At 36.6% G+C, this 18,207-nt stretch overlaps 1 protein-coding gene across 1 annotated transcript in view; it reads left to right on the top strand.

Moving 5' to 3' along the window:
- Positions 1-16,108, top strand: part of LOC104593955 (uncharacterized) — a 61,412-nt gene extending 45,304 nt beyond the window's left edge. Inside the window, exons 8-12 of the mRNA XM_010254070.3 lie at positions 1,721-1,814; positions 1,900-2,090; positions 5,224-5,443; positions 13,905-14,072; positions 15,598-16,108. Of these exons, the coding sequence (XP_010252372.1) occupies positions 1,721-1,814; positions 1,900-2,090; positions 5,224-5,443; positions 13,905-14,072; positions 15,598-15,740 (816 nt within the window). The 3' untranslated portion in view covers positions 15,741-16,108. The remainder of the gene's footprint in view (positions 1-1,720; positions 1,815-1,899; positions 2,091-5,223; positions 5,444-13,904; positions 14,073-15,597) is intronic.
- The last annotated feature ends 2,099 nt before the right edge of the window (positions 16,109-18,207 follow it).

Here is an 18,207-nt window from a genome sequence, read left to right as displayed (position 1 = left end):
AGGTGACTCCCAACTGACTGTTAGATGGTTGCAGATGGAAGAGTCCAGCATGTGGAAGTTCTCAAATGAAAGAAAGAAATCAAGCAACTAACTCAGAACATGACCATAAGGTTTCAATGGGCTAAGAGGAGTACCAACTCCATGGCTGACTCCTTTGCTAAACAGGGGGTGGGAAGATCTAATTTGTTTTGGGCTATTCTGTAATATGTTTTTTCGGGTTTGAAAGGGAGGGTTAAGACATTTTACCCCTCCTTTCTGGTTGTATCTTACTTATCTCTTTTAATAAAAGTGCTGTTATTGATAAAAAAAAAGAAGAAGCGCAAATGGGCTAGCTGATTCCCTTGCCAAACAAGGGATAAATAGGCAGCATCTGTTTTGGTCATCTTTGTAATATAGTATTGGTTATTAGGCTGATGTTGTAGTCTTTATTTAAGCTTGTAATGCTTTTTCACTTATTTTAATTTAATATATCATAAGTTTCATCGATAAAAAAAAAGGATCTTTGAGAAAGAGCAACCAAAGCACAGATGTAGCACATTCTCCTGCACAGTTTCACACAACCCTCAGTTGACAAAACTGAGAATGCTGACCCAACAAAAAATCTTCCCAAACAGGAAACTCTAAACTAGCCCTAAACATATCAAGGGCTTTCATCACTCAGCGAGTACTGTGGTTCTAGGTCCTGAAATGCTCTTCTAGTGTATTCTTTCCCTCCTAAAACCAAAATGGCCAACATCGTACCCAATTTGAAACCAGTTTCCACCACCTTTTCCCCATTCACCTTTTGTTTAATTTTTCAAACTCTGTCCAATTTCACTCCCTCTACCTCTTCGTCTTCATTAACTTCTTCCGAAACATCCTCTTCCCCCAACAGCACCCCTTCTTTTGCCAAAACCTCTTCTGTGATCTTCGATTAAACAAGTTTTTTTCCTTTCAGTTTTATCCTTCTAAACACTCTCTTAAATTTGCTACTTGGACCTACACTTATGAGTCCATCTTCCAGCATGGAAAAGACCTTGGTGCTGTGAATTAGATGCACAGTGTTGGTGCTCCTTGTCTTTTTTGGGTTTATTGATGAATTCGATAAGGAGTGTTGTTTCATTAACCCAAGTTTCCTTGACTTGTGGGGAAGTTTAGAAGGAAAGAAACTGAAGAATTTTATTGATAAAAAAAAAACAGAAACCGAAGAATTTTCGAAGGCAAGGCAAAAAGTAGGGATCGCGTTGTCTTCTTTAGTGGGAAGAGGCGTAAATATTGGTCTTTAGTTCTTATTTGATCCTTAATGTAGAACTGAAAGCTTTGAATTTTTGTTCTTTTGTTTTTATCTTTATAGCAGTGATCCCTCATCACCCTTTGGATGCACTTTTTTATTTACCAAAAAAATGAATGTTGAAGGAATTGCGGATGCAAGATGAAGCCCATATTTTTCACACAACTTGTTAAGATCAATTTTGAATTTTAATAGCATGGTTATCTGGACCATATTTCATTGTTAGATGAAATCTTTTCCTAATACATATATAGCACAAGGAGCTAGTCAAACTTTTTGTATTTACTGAAAAATTCTCCATATTAATTTTATTTTGGTGGTCCAGTGTAGTTCAACTTTTAGGAATTTCCATGTAGTTTAGGGACAAGGCCATGTTTTTCCCTTGCCTGTATTTATTTTTATTAATCCTTTCTTTCATTATCTGACATTTGTGTTTCTTTTCTTCTTCAGAGGGTTTTCTTGGAAGGAAACCCATATCTTTTGGCGATTACAATGGTTGTATCATTACTCCATTCTGTATTTGACTTCCTGGCTTTCAAGAATGGTAAGTGAATATGTATGTAATAAAGTTTTGATCTTTTTTCTCCTGCAATGTATGCTGATTTATTGTATATATTGTTACATTGTAGATATCCAGTTCTGGAACAAAAACAAGTCAATGGAAGGACTGTCTGCAAAGTCGGTTGTTGTGAGCTTTATATGCCAGTTGATTGTATTCCTCTATCTTCTTGACAATGATACTTCATGGATGATCCTTGCTAGTTCTGGCATTGGTTGCTGTATCGAGTTCTGGAAAATTGGTAAAGCTATGCACATAGAGGTATATTGCATCTCAAACCTTTGTGTTTTTTTTTTCTTATTTGCAAGGGTGAATCTCTTGCTCCTTATGGATGTACTTGATTTTAGCCTTAATTATCAAGCAAATTTGGATAAACATATGCCTATAGGTAGTGCTTTTATTAGCTTTCCTAAACTTAGTTTTGTCAATGAAATTTGTAAGCTCTATAATCATTTCATTAGATTTTGTGTGGTCTTTTTTTCCATCTCTTTCTCATTGGGTTGTTGCTTAAATTTTGTACACTCTATGAGCTCATTGTAGCTTGTGTAATCTTTCATTCCTAAAGAAGATATAGGAGCTTTATTTATTTGATCAATAACAGCAACTTTTATTAAGAAAACGATGATAGAAAATTACAAAAAGAAGGGAGGGGTAAAAACTCTTAACCATCCCTAAAATTAAAAATCAGATTACAACAATGCCCCAAAAAAAAATTGCTCTTCCCACCCCTTGTTTAGCCAGTGTCTGCCAGAGAGTTAGGACTCCTCTTAGCCTACTGAACCCGAATTTGCATGTTTTGAGTTAGCTGATTGATTTTCTTTTTTTCATTTGAAAACTTCCACAGACTGGACTCTTCCTTCTGCAGCCAGCTAACAGTCAGCCTAGAGTCACCTTCCACCAACAGTTTGCTGATTTTCAGCTGCTGGGCTCTTTTAATCCCTTCCAGAGCTGCCAAAATTTCAGCTCTCAATGATCCCCCCCAACCTATAGGTCCTGAGAACATGGCAATAATTCGACTTACTTCATCCCTGAAAACACCATCTATACCTGAGAGACCTGGGTTTCCTTCACTGCTTCCATCAAAGTTCAATTTAATGAACCCCAAAGCTGGTGGAGTCCAAGCTGGAGTAAGGGATGTAGTCAAGGGAGCAGACCAAGCTGGATTAAGAAGATATAGGAGCTTGACTAAACTGAGAAGTTGCATTGAAGTTTCTAGTTGAACAAGTATTCAATAATTATTTCATGATTCTGAATTTACCATGGAATCATAGTTTTCAAGGCGCCAAGGCGAGGCTAGGTGATAGGGGGGCGCCTAGTCGCCTAGGCGATGGATTTTTTTCAAGTAAAAACATGTATCCTAGAGTAGTTCCCTAGGTTCCATAATCATATTTCCTTAATAAATATCCATAGTTTTCATAAGAAAATTATAAACATCATGTTAAAGTATAGAAAATCAACATATTCCAACATAATCATGAGAAGAAAAAGAAGAAAGAAAAGAAAATTTAAAAAAATATAGGGGCTGAACCCCTATTTCTGTTGTAGGAAGATGAAAAGACAAGGTGGAAGAAGAAGAAGAAATTAGTATATAAAAACACAAAATTAGTAAAGAAAAAGAAGAAAATGTGTTGATGGGACAACATTTTATGTTCTTTCTTATTGGTTCAGGTTTTGAAGTCTTTGAGGGTTCAATACAGCATTTAGCAATGTTTGCGTTGATTAAACTCTAACAAATAAAAAAATAACAAAAAGAAATTAGTATATAAACACACAAAATGAGTATTTTAGTTTAAAAATGTCTATTTTATAATTATAACCTCAAAAAATTAAGAATATAAAAGTTTGTTATAACACGCAATAGAAAACTGCTTGGCGATTATGCGAGGCGAGACTCCAAGGGAGCCTTGTTTCCTAGGCATCACCTTTACAACTATGCATGGAATTACTATTTATTTACTCTCTTAGAAATCCTTACCAAGGATCAAAATTTCGCAACAATTAGCAGGCCACTGATATTCTAAATAAGGTTCTTTTGGGCTTTTGAACAATTTCAGGATGTAGATAGGCCTAAGACCGACCCCCAGACCAATTTTGAGAAAAAATGTAAAAAAAAAAGTTATGGTCAGTTGAAAATTGAAATATCAATACATTGAACCTTGATCCTTATCCACCGAGAAATTGATGAGTTTCCAAACTTTTTATCACAATAATTCTTTTGGAAGTTGTAATTAGGAATTACCATTTTCCAAAAAAAGTCTGAATCTGATTGAATCTGGAGGTTTTGGATTGGATTCAGATCCTACCAGGTTTCATACTGGACTTGGAATTAATATGAGTTGCTTCATTATTCTTAAAATGAAAAAAATTAGATGTTAAAAGGTAATCACTTATACTTTATAAATATAAAAATATAGAATACTAAATTTATTATTTATAAAATTTATATAATTGTATGTTGTCCATGTATGTGTGTATGGTATAATTATATAATATGTATTATATGAAATTTAATTGGACTTGGATCTTAAATTGAAGCGATGTGGTCAAGATCCTATTATGTAAATGTGACCATCCAAATCTGAAATAATATGTGTGTATGGTCAAGATCCTAGGCGATGGATTTTTTTAAGGAAAAACATGTATCCTAGGGTAGTTCCCTAGGTTCCATAGGCATATTTCCTTAATAAATATCCATAATTTTCATAAGAAAAGTATAAACTTCATGTTAAAGTATAGAAAATCAACATATTCCAACATATTCATGAGAAGAAAAAGAAGAGAGAAAAGAAAATTCGAAAAATAGGGGCTGGACCCCTATTTCTGTTCTTTCTTACTTATTGGTTCAGGTTTTGAAGTGTTTGAGGGTTCAATACAGCATTTAGCAATGTTTGTGTTGATTAAACCCTAACAAATAAGAAAACAACAAATTAAGCATTTAGCAATGTTTGTGTTGGTTCAATACAACATTTAAAAATGTATATTTTCTAATTATAACCTCAAAAAAATTAAGAATATAAAAGTTTGTTATAACACGCTATAGAAAACGGCTTGGCGATTAGGTGAAGCGAGACTCCAAGGGCGCCTTGTCGCCTAGGCATCGCCTTGACAACTATGTTGGACATCAAGACTCCATTGACAGCCCTACATGGCATGGTTGGACCCATTCACACGTTAGTGATTCTCTATTGAAAAACTAACCTTATTGGAAATTCTTTTGGTTGTATATTCAGAAATTCCTATTTCACACATCAGGCACCATATTATTATCCAGCTTACGCTTTGTTTCACCTTATTATGCATATGCAGCTTAAGTTTTGCTTGAACTCTCTATTCCCTCTTTTAAGGCCTTTGGTGCTAGCTTCTCACTATTTATCAATCGTACTTCTTTCTCTAGATTGATAGAAGTGGAAGGATACCTGTATTGAGATTTAAAGACCGGGAATCATATGCAAGAAACAAGACAAAGGAGTATGATGATCTTGCAATGAAGTATCTATCTTATGTGCTCTTTCTCTTGGTGGCATGCTTTTCTGTTTATTCTCTAATGTATGAGCGACATAAAAGTTGGTACTCTTGGATCCTTTCCTCACTTACAAGCTGTGTTTACATGTTTGGTAAGCTCTTTCACCTCTTTTTCTTTTTATTCTCTCATTTTCATTTTTTATTATACCTGTATATAAATTAAAATGTTTCATATGGAACTAGTGACATTAAAGACAAACTGACATTGGAAGCTCATTAGATCTTTTCTGGGTCCTTAGATGGTTGTTTTTCTTATATGATGCTGCACTTCTCTATCATAAGAGAAATTAACATGTTATTCCTTCTGCATATAATTTAATATGGAGATTTGGGATGGTTGTAGCTCTTTCAAAAGAGGGAAAAAAGATTTAGGATAGTTGTTATGGTTGGCAACATTATAAGAATATATATACTCTCTATGCATGCACTCTGCATGCATATGTACATACTTATGTGTATTTTACCATCACCAGTACCATTGATGCATATTGACCAGAATGGATTGATGTTTTTTGATATCGGACACCCACAGATTCAGGTTCTTTGCAGTACAATGGAGCATTTTATTTCTGTTTGTATTACATAGTTTGTCACCCTAATAGATCATAATAGAAAGTTCAAAAACAGCAATCTGATTGGAAGCCCGTGATATTAAAGAAAGAGAAAAGAAGATTTTGGAGAGAAGGAAAGAAGAAAATAATTGAGAAGAATGGGAGCAAGCCAAAATCAGATCTGGCCGCCCCTTTCATTATCTAAATACAAAGGCAAGTATACCCTTAGTAAGTTGGCTACTAATAAATAACCTAAGAAAACACTCTTTACAAGATATAAATTAATGGACCTTTGACCCAATAACTCTTAACTAAAATTTATAAACAAAAAAGTGTTATAAGTCCAATTTCAACACTTCCCCTCAAGTTGGAAATAGATGTCACAGATTCCCAACTTGCGTAGATCATGGTCAAGCTTGTTTCTTGCAATACCTTTTGTGAGAACATTAGTTAATTATAAGTTAGATTTGTTAGATGCAACATATGGTAGGCAATGTTAAGTGTTGCTTGATTATCACATTATATGTGCATCCTATCATGCTGAGTTGGGTTATAAAATGTATATCCACTTCTACATGCTTTGTCCTATCATGCTGAATTGGGATATAGGCAATGTTAAGTGTTACTTGATTATCACATTATAGCATCATAAGTTCTTCCGCTTCAATTCCAATCTCTCCTAACATGGACCTAGAGGAGCTCTAAAACACCATGTGCCATAGTTTGTATTCAGCTTGTTCACTTGACCTTGCTACAATTGATTGTTTCTTACCCTTTCATTAAACCGGGTTACCTCCTACAAGAGTGCAAATTACTAACGTAGATCTCCTGTCATCTAGGCAGTCTGCCCAATCAGCATTTATGTAAGCTTCGAAATTTAAGTGTCCATAATCAACAAACAATATGCCTCTACCTAGGTGTCCTTTCAAATAGGCAAATATCTTGTCAATAGCCTCCTAGTGTTGGAACTCGTGGAGCATGCATGTATTGACTATTTGACTTACCACACTAATGCATAAGAGATGTCTGGTCATGCAGTAAGTATAGCAACCTATCCACCAATCTCTGATATCTTCCAATATCCTTCACTAGCTCACCATCTAAAGCATTCATCTATGGTTCTGATCAATAGGTGTATTCATTGGCCTTGCCCCAAGTTTTCTTGTCTCCTGTGGTTGGTCCAAAACATACTTTCTCTGTGAAATGACGATGCCATGCTTGGACTTTGCCACCTTAAACTCTTAGTGTAGGGTCCTCTTCAAGGTATCAATCTCACTCAAGTCATTTCCTATGACTACAATATCATCCACATACACTATCGACACCGACACCAATGATCCCCTTCTCACAGAGTATGATTAGATTAAGTTTGAGTATAGCCAAATACAGTCATTGCACTCCTAGACCTGTCAAACAAAGCTTTGGGTGATTGTTTTAAACCATATAAAGACTTTTTTAATCTACATACATTTCCTTTGGCCACATGTAAAATCAGCTGGAGGGTCCATGCACACCTCCTGCAAGTCTTCGTTAAGAAAAGCATTCTTCACATCAAGTTGGAAGAGGGGCGAAGAGTAGGTAGTTGCTAGAGATAAGAGGATCCGAACTGAACTCATCCTCGCCATCGGTGCAAAGGTCTCCAAGTAGTCTATTCCAAAAGTTTGAGTGTACCCTTTTGCGACCAGCCTCGCCTTGTACCTTTCTTTACTTCCATCAGCCCTGTACTTCGTTGTATAAACCTATCTACTTCCAACCGTCTCCTTGCCATCAGGTAAGTTTACAACCTCCAATGTTTGATTTTTAATTGATCCTTCTATTTCCTCTTGCGTAGTTGTCTTCCACTCAGGTTTAGAGAGAGCCTCACCAACAAAGGTAGTGAGTTGTACACTTCCTCTTCCCTTTTTGGAGTCAATAGGGAGGTCTAGGTCATCTGCAATGGTGTTAGAAACAAGGGTAGTAATATAAATAGGAACTGAACCATCAGAGGGAGCAAGAGGCATACCTGGGTCTGTGCCAATTGAACCTGGAATCTCCAATGAGTTGATAGGGAGTGGCGTGGGTTCCTCTGTTGTAGGATCAACCTCCCTATGCTGTCGCGTAAAAAATTGAGAGGCAGGACATAGTGGAGCCGACTAAACAAGTTGGAATGGGAAGTCTAGATTGTTCACTTCTTTCCCCAAAACACTCCCCTTGAGAAGAACTCCCTAAGAAAAAGGTTGGACTCAAAGAAAGTGACGTTCATAGTGACATGGCGACTCCCTGAAACCATATCATTACAAGTACCTCTTCTTGTTTCTTGCATACCCAAGGAAAACCCACCTTTTAGCCTTAGGACCTAGCTTTGAGCAGTAAGGACCAAGAATGTGGACAAAAATACACATCCAAATAGCCTCGAAGGAACATGGAATATCTCTCCCTCAAGAAATAGAAGGCTAAACGGGGTAGTGTATCAAAGAACATTAGAGGGTACTTGATTAATCAAGAAAACTGTTATAAGAACTGCATCACCCCAATATCGAACTAGAAATGTAGAACTTACCATCATACTTCTTGCTACTTCTGCAATATGCCTATTCTTCCTTTCTATTACACCATTCTATTGTGGAGTGCATGTAAAACTGCGGGTATACACTTGAGTAATAGGGAGATCAAGATCTGAGGGGGAAGGAGCAATAGCAGGATCTGTCGACAGGTGCTGAAGTGGAGGAGGGGCCGAAACACTTCTGCGGGTATACACTTGAGTAATTGGCGGCCTCTCTGTAGTAACAGGCATATGATGTGCATCTGCAGTAGGAATGGGAGCTATGGGAAGAGTGTCCACAACCGGTACAGGAAGAGGAACCATAAAGGGAGAAGAAGAGACCCCGGCATCTGAGAAAAATGGAACTGATTCAAAGAAGGTGACATCAGAGCACACAAACGATTTATGAAATTTTGGGTTATAACACTTATACCCTTTCTGAGTCCTCGAGTAGCCAAGAAAAATACACTTCGTAGCTCGAGCATCTAGCTTGTCTACTCCAGGCCCCAAGTGTTGAACAAAACAAACACAGGCAAAGACTCTTGGGGTGAGAGGAAATGGAGACAAAGTGGGAAACAACGCGGAGAAAGGGGATTGACTTCCAAGGATTGACATGGGCACCCGATTTATCAGAAAACAAGATGTAAGAATAGCATCACTCCAAAAATTCTTTGGGATATGCATATTGATTGTCAAGGACCGAGTAGCTTCAAGAAGATGTCTATTTTTCCGTTCAGCTACACCGTTTTGTTGCGAGGTGTAGGCACAAGAAGTTTGATGAATTATTCCATGATGTTCTAGGTATTGCTGAAATGGTGAGGAGATGTATTCTTTGGCATTATCGGAGAGAAGTATTTTCATATGAACACCAAATTGAGTGCGTATTTTCAGCATGAAATTTCTGAAAAATAGAGAACAATTCACTACGGTCTTTCATAAGATAGATCCATGTCATCCTTGAAAAGTCATCAACAAAGATTACAAAATACTTAAACCCATTGTATGACACCACTTTAACTGGACCCCATACATCAGAATGAACTAAAGCAAAAGGACTTGAGACACGGCTATCAATTCTTGGACTAAATGAGACTTGATGATGTTTTCCCAACTGACATGACTCACAATCTAATGATGAAAGATGACTCAAGGAAGGAACCAGCAGTTTCAAAGCCTTGAGAGAGGGATGACCAAGTCTGTGGTGTCATTGGAGAGGAGTAAGAGACGACTGAAAAGCCACTAGGGGGCCAGCACCATCAAGGTAATACAAACCTTCTGCTTCATGCCCTCCACCAATCTTCTTCCCCGTCTTGAGATCTTGAAACACACAAGAAGAAGGATAGAAAGTTACAGAACAATTAAGGGACTTGGTTAATCTGTTAACAGACATAAGATTAAAAGGGAACTTAGGGATATATAAAACAGATGCTAAAGACAAGGAGGAGAGATCAACATCACCAACACCACAGATAGGAGATGTAGAACCATTAGCAAGTGTAATTGTTTGAGATGTGGAGGAGCGAGAAAGGGAAGAAAATACATCAAGAGTCCCAGACATATGGTCCGAGGCTCCGGAGTCAATGTTCTAGGGTGAGGCTTTGGAAGCTAAGCAAGCCATACCTGAATGGGCAAGTGTAGCGGTGTTCTGCTGAGATGTTTGAAGGAACTGCTCATATATTGCACGTGGTACACTCACCATTTCCTGCCCAGAAGCACAAGCAGATGTGGAGGGGGTTGGGTCATTTTGCTGGCTTTCAGTAATTGTGCTACTACTCTTAGACGTAGCACAATTACTGAAATCATTCAGTCAACACATCAAACACCTTGACTGCACACTGCAGGACCATTTACCATCAACACGCCAAGGCTGAAAACACTCGTCATTTTATTGAACACTTGTTCTTCATACTGTAGAACTGATTACACGCAAGGTCTAGGAGTTCACTTTTAAGCATTTAGAATCATAGATATGTCAGCCACCACGACACAACCACCACCACGCCACTGCTGTCGTGGACTTCAGCAGTCTACGACTCTTCTTTTAGCACACATATGAGCAAGAAAAAAAAAGAACATGACTGATATGCGTTTCAGTCTCACCATGCTCCACAACAACCAACTTTTTGAAGCACAAAATAGCATTCACAGTCCATTATTTGAGCACACAACAGCAGTGTTCATACCTGTCTACGTTCAGCCCTCTTTGTACACTGAATAGAGGGTCTAGTGTACCACTTCAACGACCACCACAGTACCGACCAGAGGCATTCTCACCTCCAGGCCCTCAAAACGACAACTCCTTTTTCAGCCCTTTATCGAATCTCCAATCAGGTCAGCTGAAAGATGAGAACTACTGTGAAGCTGGCGGCGAACCCAGGAAAAGGACAGCAGCAAGAAGAGAGAACACGAGATCTTATTGCTCTGATACCATGTGAATAAACTCTAGTTGATTCTAGGTCAAAGTAGAGAAGAAAGAAGAAAGAAAAGAGAAAGAAGGAGAGAAGAAGAGTATTCGGCCAAACTAGAAGAGAGAATGTAAAAATCCCACTCTCCTAGCCGACCCACTTGAATTTTATTCATAAAACTTAGAGTTACAAGAAAGACTATTTTGTCCCTCATAGAAGATGGGACACATAACTTAAACTCAGATACAATAGACCTTTCACTTTCAAGAAGATAAACCAAAATGACCAAAATACCCCTGACTCGAGCATTCTAACAACTTATATGGGATAATGTAGAATTGTACAACCATGTAATTTTCCTGTGCCTACCAGGAGGAATCTGTGTTAGGTTTTTTCTCCTCCCCAGTGGTGTACTGCAATTTCCCATGAACTCCAAATTCCACCTTATGTGATTGTGTCCATTCTAAATAATTTGTACCATTCATTTTTCAATGGGAATAATCCCAAACCCAAAAGAGTCATTGGTACTTCTTCTACCCAGACCTAGGCCATCGGTGGACTTTCTGCTCAGTACTCCAACCTTCTATTTTGATTTCATTTAGGTCATAAATAAGAAATAATCAGGTAGAAAGCTTCTAAATTTAGATCGATTTCACACACAAGGGTAGGACTTTCTGGAGGAAGAAAATCCTACCTGAAGAGAAATCCCTCCAAAGGGCTTCTGAACTGCCACCTCCCGCACTCCAGTATTAGGTCAAAAATTTCCTAATTTTGATGCCAAAATACAGATCACCCTCCTGATGACTGAACCCCACCAAAAAAATCCAATAACTGAGCAGTCTAAAGTATATCAATCAGCTCTTTATCTTCTCATGCAGTTGGCCGACCTAGGGTGCATGGAAGAACTCCAAAGAAACCTTAGTCTTGCTATGATACCAAGTAGAAAGTGCAAGAACAGCAATCTGATTAGAAACCTGTGATAGAAAAGAAAGAGAAAAGAAGATTTTGGAGAGAAGAGAAGAAGAAAAGAATTGAGAAGAATGGTATCAAGCCAAAATCAGATCTGGCAGCTCCCTTTCATTATCTTATATACTCATAAAAAATCTAAACACAAAGGCAAGAATACCCTTTGGCTACTAATAAAGAGCATAAGAAAACACTCTTGGTTAAGACAAACTAATAGGCCTTGGGCCCAATAACTCCAAGTAAACTTTATAAACAAAACAAGTGTTATCAGCCCAATCTCAACAATCACTAGCACTTGAATCCATGAATTTGATGCTCAACAAACCATGGTAGTTTATTGATAGGCCGGTGCTACCTTGCTAGCATAACAGCCATGGATGTCATGGCCCACCGTCTTTGTCCAAAAACCCCTCTTTGTGTTGTCCTCCTAGATTTGAGGTTTACATGAAATACAAGCCCCTTACTGATAAGATGATTGGAATTACTGATGTTGTGACTCAGCTAGATTGGACACAAGGATTGGGCTGTCCTGATATATAGGCACTTTTGCATTATTTGTTAGCAGGAGTTTGCGTATGTGTGTGTACATACGTACCCGTCATGATATCACACCCTTGTACATATCCAATATATTTGGCATTGAGAAAACTCTTTTAACGGTGGAATGATATGAGGACTAATAATTTAAAAGGACATGGGTAGTAGCAACAAATGATATGAGGACTAATAATTTAATGGTGGAATGTCTTCAAATAGAATGAATTGGCAAAACAGGATTCGTGTAGCCAACAACATAGTTGGGACAAGGCATGGATGATGATGATTGTGTCACTGTGGTTTTCATAAGTAAGCATGATGGCTACCCGAATATTTGTTACACATGCCATATATCAAAGTGGAAGACCATGAAACTATCCAAGTTGAGAAGATGGCAGAATTGCTGCTGATAAAAAAAAAGTTCAGAAGATGACAGAATTGCATTTCTATATGGTAACATGACACCAGAACTTTAGATTTACAACTAAGTAGTAGGAAATCATTTTTATGCTAGTTGGAGTGTATTCTGATAGATTTTTAGAACTGACACTCCAATAAGATGTTAAGATCCACTCCAGTGTTAGTCATGTCATTGATATATCCCTAGTCATGGTTTGTTTTTGTGAGGACTCTTCATTTCCCGGTCATAAATGCACAAACATGGAAAGAAAATTACAAATTGACTTCATTTTCAAATAGAGCTAAGTGGTATAGTGTTTGAGTATTGAGACAGGAGCATTACTCCACACACTCAATTTAGCTTTAATTAAAAGACTGATTATCTTATTCTGTACTTTCTTTGTAGTTTGGATGACCATGAGAACATCCTTGGGGAAATCTCTTTTGTGCTGTTTTTGTGTTTAGATGTTTGTGCATTCCTTTCACTTCAAACTGCCAAAATAATTTCGAAAGGGAACATACAATTTTTATCTCTTTTTGCTTCTTACTCATCATCTCTTTCATTTATTAAATAGAAAAGTAGACTTAGACTATAGAACAAGGATCTAAGATCTCCAAAATTTGGTTCAGGACAGAGCAAAGTGTTCAGTGCAGAACTGCATGATGTATGATTGTTATTGCTATTGATCATACAGAACTATTCATGCTTTTAGTTCCATTTCTCTTCTACTTTAACTATAGGGCTGCAACTTGGGCACGCATGGGTTGAACATTTGTGGAAATTTGAATCAATGCTGTGTAAATTCTCCAAGTTGGATACACGATTTGCACCTTATTAACCTATTTATTGTTAAGACACTTTCCTATTGCTACGGTTCAAACCATAAGGCAATCTTGAATGGGTCTGATGGACAACAAATTTGATTGCTTGAGAAAATTTCACATTTGATGGTTGGATTGCTCTAGATATGGATTGAATCTGTGTTAAAAGAAGAAATTGGGACAAGTTTCTTTGTTTTTTTTGGAAGGGGGTAGTTTGGGCTGCAACTGACCTTGGTTTGATTTTAGTGGACACTTGTGAAGCATTCTATTTATTTATTCCTGTAGTCTTGATAATGTGCAATCTTTAATAACTCGTGGTTTTTTGTCTTTTTTGGTTTCTCTCTTCTGACAGGGTTCATCATGATGTGTCCTCAATTGTTCATAAACTACAAGCTGAAGTCGGTTGCTCATCTTCCTTGGAGACAGATGACATACAAGTTCCTCAATACCATTATTGATGATCTCTTTGCCTTTGTCATAAAAATGCCAATGCTCCATAGGCTGTCTGTTTTCCGAGATGGTAAGTGAAATTAACAGCAATTTATGATGTTTCCCTAATTCTCTGTTCAACGACAATCAAATGCTATACTACTGCAGTCAGTACCAAATCACACATCTTTTTAATTGAAATAGTTTGGTACTGCTGCAGTTGTAAGGCTACGCCCTATGCTCTCTATCCTGGGCTGAGAAATTGTCCTCCACTGCTGACTTGGTGGATAATGACAAGCACAACTCATGATGCACAGAGAAATTATACCTTTGTTATTTTTGTTATGTTTTTATCAGTAACCCCTGACTTCATCCTCAGCTAGATGGCTGAGCAGCTCAACTTCATTAATCATTACAATTATTGTTGAGATTTTATTTCTCTGTGAATTTCCCATGGTTAATGCTCTATATTTATACCCTTTCTCTGCCTTGTTGATGGAGAAACATCGTTTTAAAAGCACAAGGCACAAAAAAGGTGCAAGGGTCAATTTGCGCCCGAGGCGCAAGGCGAGTTGCGCATTTTTTTAAGCAAGGTGTAAAAAATAAAAAAAAAGATGCCAAAAAATAAAAAAAAAATTATTAAACAAAATATTAGTAAAAATATAAACTTAAATTTTAAGATAAATGTTTTAAAAAATCTATTATCTAAAGTTAAAATACATAAACATAACATGTAAAGCATATTCAAGTGAGAATTTAAAAATAAAATCAAACATATAAAACATTTTCAAGCATATAAAACCCTCATTCTCTTTTTTTCTCAGTTGCATTACTTCAAGTAGCTAATGTGATGTAAAACATATTACATTCCTGATTCTATGATCCGCCTTTGTGCCACGCCCCTCGAGGCAAGCCCAAACAACTCTAGCCACTAGACACAAAAAAAAGCAAAAAAGCGTCAAATTTTCAAAAAGCGCACGCCTGGGCTGAAGCGCACGGCGCACCAGGCGTGCACCTTTTGAAAGGGCTGTGCCTAGGACCTGGGCGAGGCACCTACCCTAAAATGCGCCTCAACTGTGCGATTAGGCACACCTTTTAAATCACTGGAAAAAAGCTACAAATCCTTTTCTTTCTGGGATGGCATTTCTATTTATTCAAAAACATCATGATTCTGGAAGCAAAGAATGTTTTTCCCTGGAGGATTTATATTAAGTCCACATTTACCATTTTAATTTGTTTTCTTCCTTTATGTGTGGGCTTGTCGGGTGAGAAGGGGGGGGGAGGGTGTTGTAGTTCTGTTTGGTGTGTCCTCCACGTGTTAGTCTGTGAAGGGTAACCTAAATTTTCAATCGCTTGTATTTTTGGAGGTGTTACCATCTGCTTGAGATTACTGCACTGCAATAAGTTGAACTACTTTAACTATTCAAATCCTGCAAGGCTAGAACCAATATATCAATTAATGAGGCTTTTTTTTTGTTCATCTTGAGACTTTGTATTGTTGGGTAACGCAGTTCTACAAGTTGTGACCATTTCATTCAAGAAATAGCTTCCATTTATATGGTTTTTCTTTTGCCTACTTTTTATTAACTTTGATTTTATTCTATTACCTGCTGCAGATGTTATCTTTCTTATATATCTTTACCAGAGGTGGATTTATCCAGTGGACAAAAAACGCGTTAATGAGTTTGGCTTTGGTGGCGAAGACGATGATCAAACCTCATCCAGCACTGATGCAGCAGCTGAGAAGAAGACTAACTGAACTGGTTGTCCATATATTCTATGAAATCATACTTGTTAGCAGCAGATGTAACTGTAAAATTGAAGTAGGATAAATGTTCTCCTACATTTTGAATCTTTTTTTTTTTTATTTTGCATAATTCTTTTAATGGTTCTTAGCTGTAGTCATCCATTCTGCCGTGTGGCCTAAAAAGTGTTGGTTGAGCAGGATAGCAGCTACTGCGCAGTGGTTTGTCGACTCCATAACGTTCAAGTTTGGGCGATATTTGTGACTAAGATTATTTACGGTAGGCAACAAATTTCTGGGAGCACAGCATGTATTTCAAATGAAGTAAAAGTAAAACCAACACGGTGCATTCATTTCTTTATATCACAATTTTTTTCAGTCAACAGGCGTTATACTATGTTGCATGTACTTGTCTTGGTTTAATATGTAGTAATTTGTCGCAGCGCTTTTCAAACTGATTGTACTCTCTTCATTGTTTGCAACAAAATCTTCTGGACGATTAAATGGGTAGGCTTTTGGGTTGGTTCGACCCCATCCCAACATTGTTGGGCGATATTTGTCACTGTATTTTTGGGTTGGTTCGAATAAATGGGTAGGTTTTACTTGGAACCAACCTTGAACTGGTTTTGAAGTATCCCTATCCAATCTGTTACAGGGTAGGGTCTGGTTTCAAATTCTTGTGACCGACTCCCACCCTAGCTGGTTTTAGGGTTTAAGGGTTGAACCTATCTGAATTACCCTATGAACGGGCTTTGCAGCCGACCTTTACAAGGTAAGGTTCAGTTACAAAAATTTGGGATTTTGTCAATGGTTGTGGGTGAGTTAAGTAGCAGTGTATTTTTGTAATTAAAACAATGGACAAATCTTAGAAGAATCATAAAGACCAAAAGGGAGTTTGTGTCAAATAAATTGAGTTCAGACCTAAAAAGGAATATCCTCCAGGACTCGTTTCCTTACCGTTTTTTTTATCAGCTACCTTACCGTATGGGTCGACTGGATTGGTCTTAACATTGTTGGGATATGATTGGATTAGATGAACGTATTGGCTGTTTAATGGACTTTAAAACCAATGATAATGCCTTACAGTCAAAATATATGAAATACAGCCATTGTGCTCAGCTAATCCAAGTTGTGTTATGCTCGAGGTTTAAAATATCGTAATGTATTGGGTGATATGCACCATTCTGATAAGGAACGAATACACAGAACGTGTAAAAATCATGAGTTTCGTTTCTTTGTCTGTCCGATACAGGCTCGTTTTGTGCCGTTTCTAATTTGTATCGGTTCAAGTCCAACTTCTTAATTAATTAGTTAATTACTCTTATATATAAGGCAAATTTAAATTTTAATGTCTAATTACAATTCTCTCAATAATTCTATTATCTAGCTAACTCTCTTACTAGATTTAAATGCCCATAGCTTCACCATTAAACCACTTTAATTTGTTTGTTGTAATTATATGCATTTTAGTTTTAAGTCAATTTTGTCTTTTCTTAGTGGTGCTTATTAATAAATGCTGAAATTAATTATTAAAATTTATATACTAATAAATATTAAGATAATTATATTGGTTATTTGAAAATTGATGTATATACATTCACATTTTAGTTTTTTTTTGTTTTTTTTTTTCACATTTTAGTTATTCCATCATTTTTTTTACAGTTACTAATTATATCTCGATCTGTCACATTTTTTATAAATATTAAATCATGGTTTTTACATTTAAATGGTTTTTTTGCAATCATATAAAACTTGTAAGTATTGTTAATAATATATTTTTTATGATTTATTTGAATTTCGTAACATATTTATGTGTATCTTGATTTTTCGTCTATATCCATGCATATCCAAAGTGTATCCCGATATGTCTTTTAAAATTGTCTTTCCGGTACACCTTGTGTTTCCAATACTTTGAACCTTGTTTATGATTTTATGCTCAATGCACCTCACATTCTTTGCAACTACCTTTTGAAGGTGAATGATACCTGTTTCAGCCGCCTTACTTGCAATATAGATCTACTTATTTTATTTTGTCTACTTTTAGACATGATTTTTTTTTTCTTTTATGTATTGATATGTTTCCCTCCCATTTCCATCTAACTAGGTTTATGTGATTTTCTTTATTGGGTTTTGTGTCCTAACTTCTACTAGGGTGTTCAAATTTGGATGATAAACCATAAACCGAACCAAACGAAACTGAATAAGCTAGTTTGGTTCCGTTTTTGTTTTTATGAGTCACTTTTCAATTTCGATTCAGTTTGACTAAAATTTTGAACTGAACCGAACTAGTGCTTTTATTTAATTAAGTATATTAAATATTTAGTGTTCTATTTAATACTTTATATTTATTAATTATTATCTTTGCTATTGACCAATTTTGCAATTCCCCATTGGGCTTTGGGTCCACTATAACTTTTAATTAATAATAGTTAATTAAAACCTAAACTAATTATTAATTGTTTGTGAATAATGGCTTCGACAA

The sequence above is a fragment of the Nelumbo nucifera genome, chromosome 5 (assembly GCF_055504915.1).
Source record: "Nelumbo nucifera cultivar China Antique chromosome 5, China Antique-T2T, whole genome shotgun sequence".
Lineage (NCBI taxonomy): Eukaryota > Viridiplantae > Streptophyta > Magnoliopsida > Proteales > Nelumbonaceae > Nelumbo > Nelumbo nucifera.
Note: the sequence above shows the minus strand (reverse complement) of the source record. Positions and strands in the feature narration are given on the sequence as shown.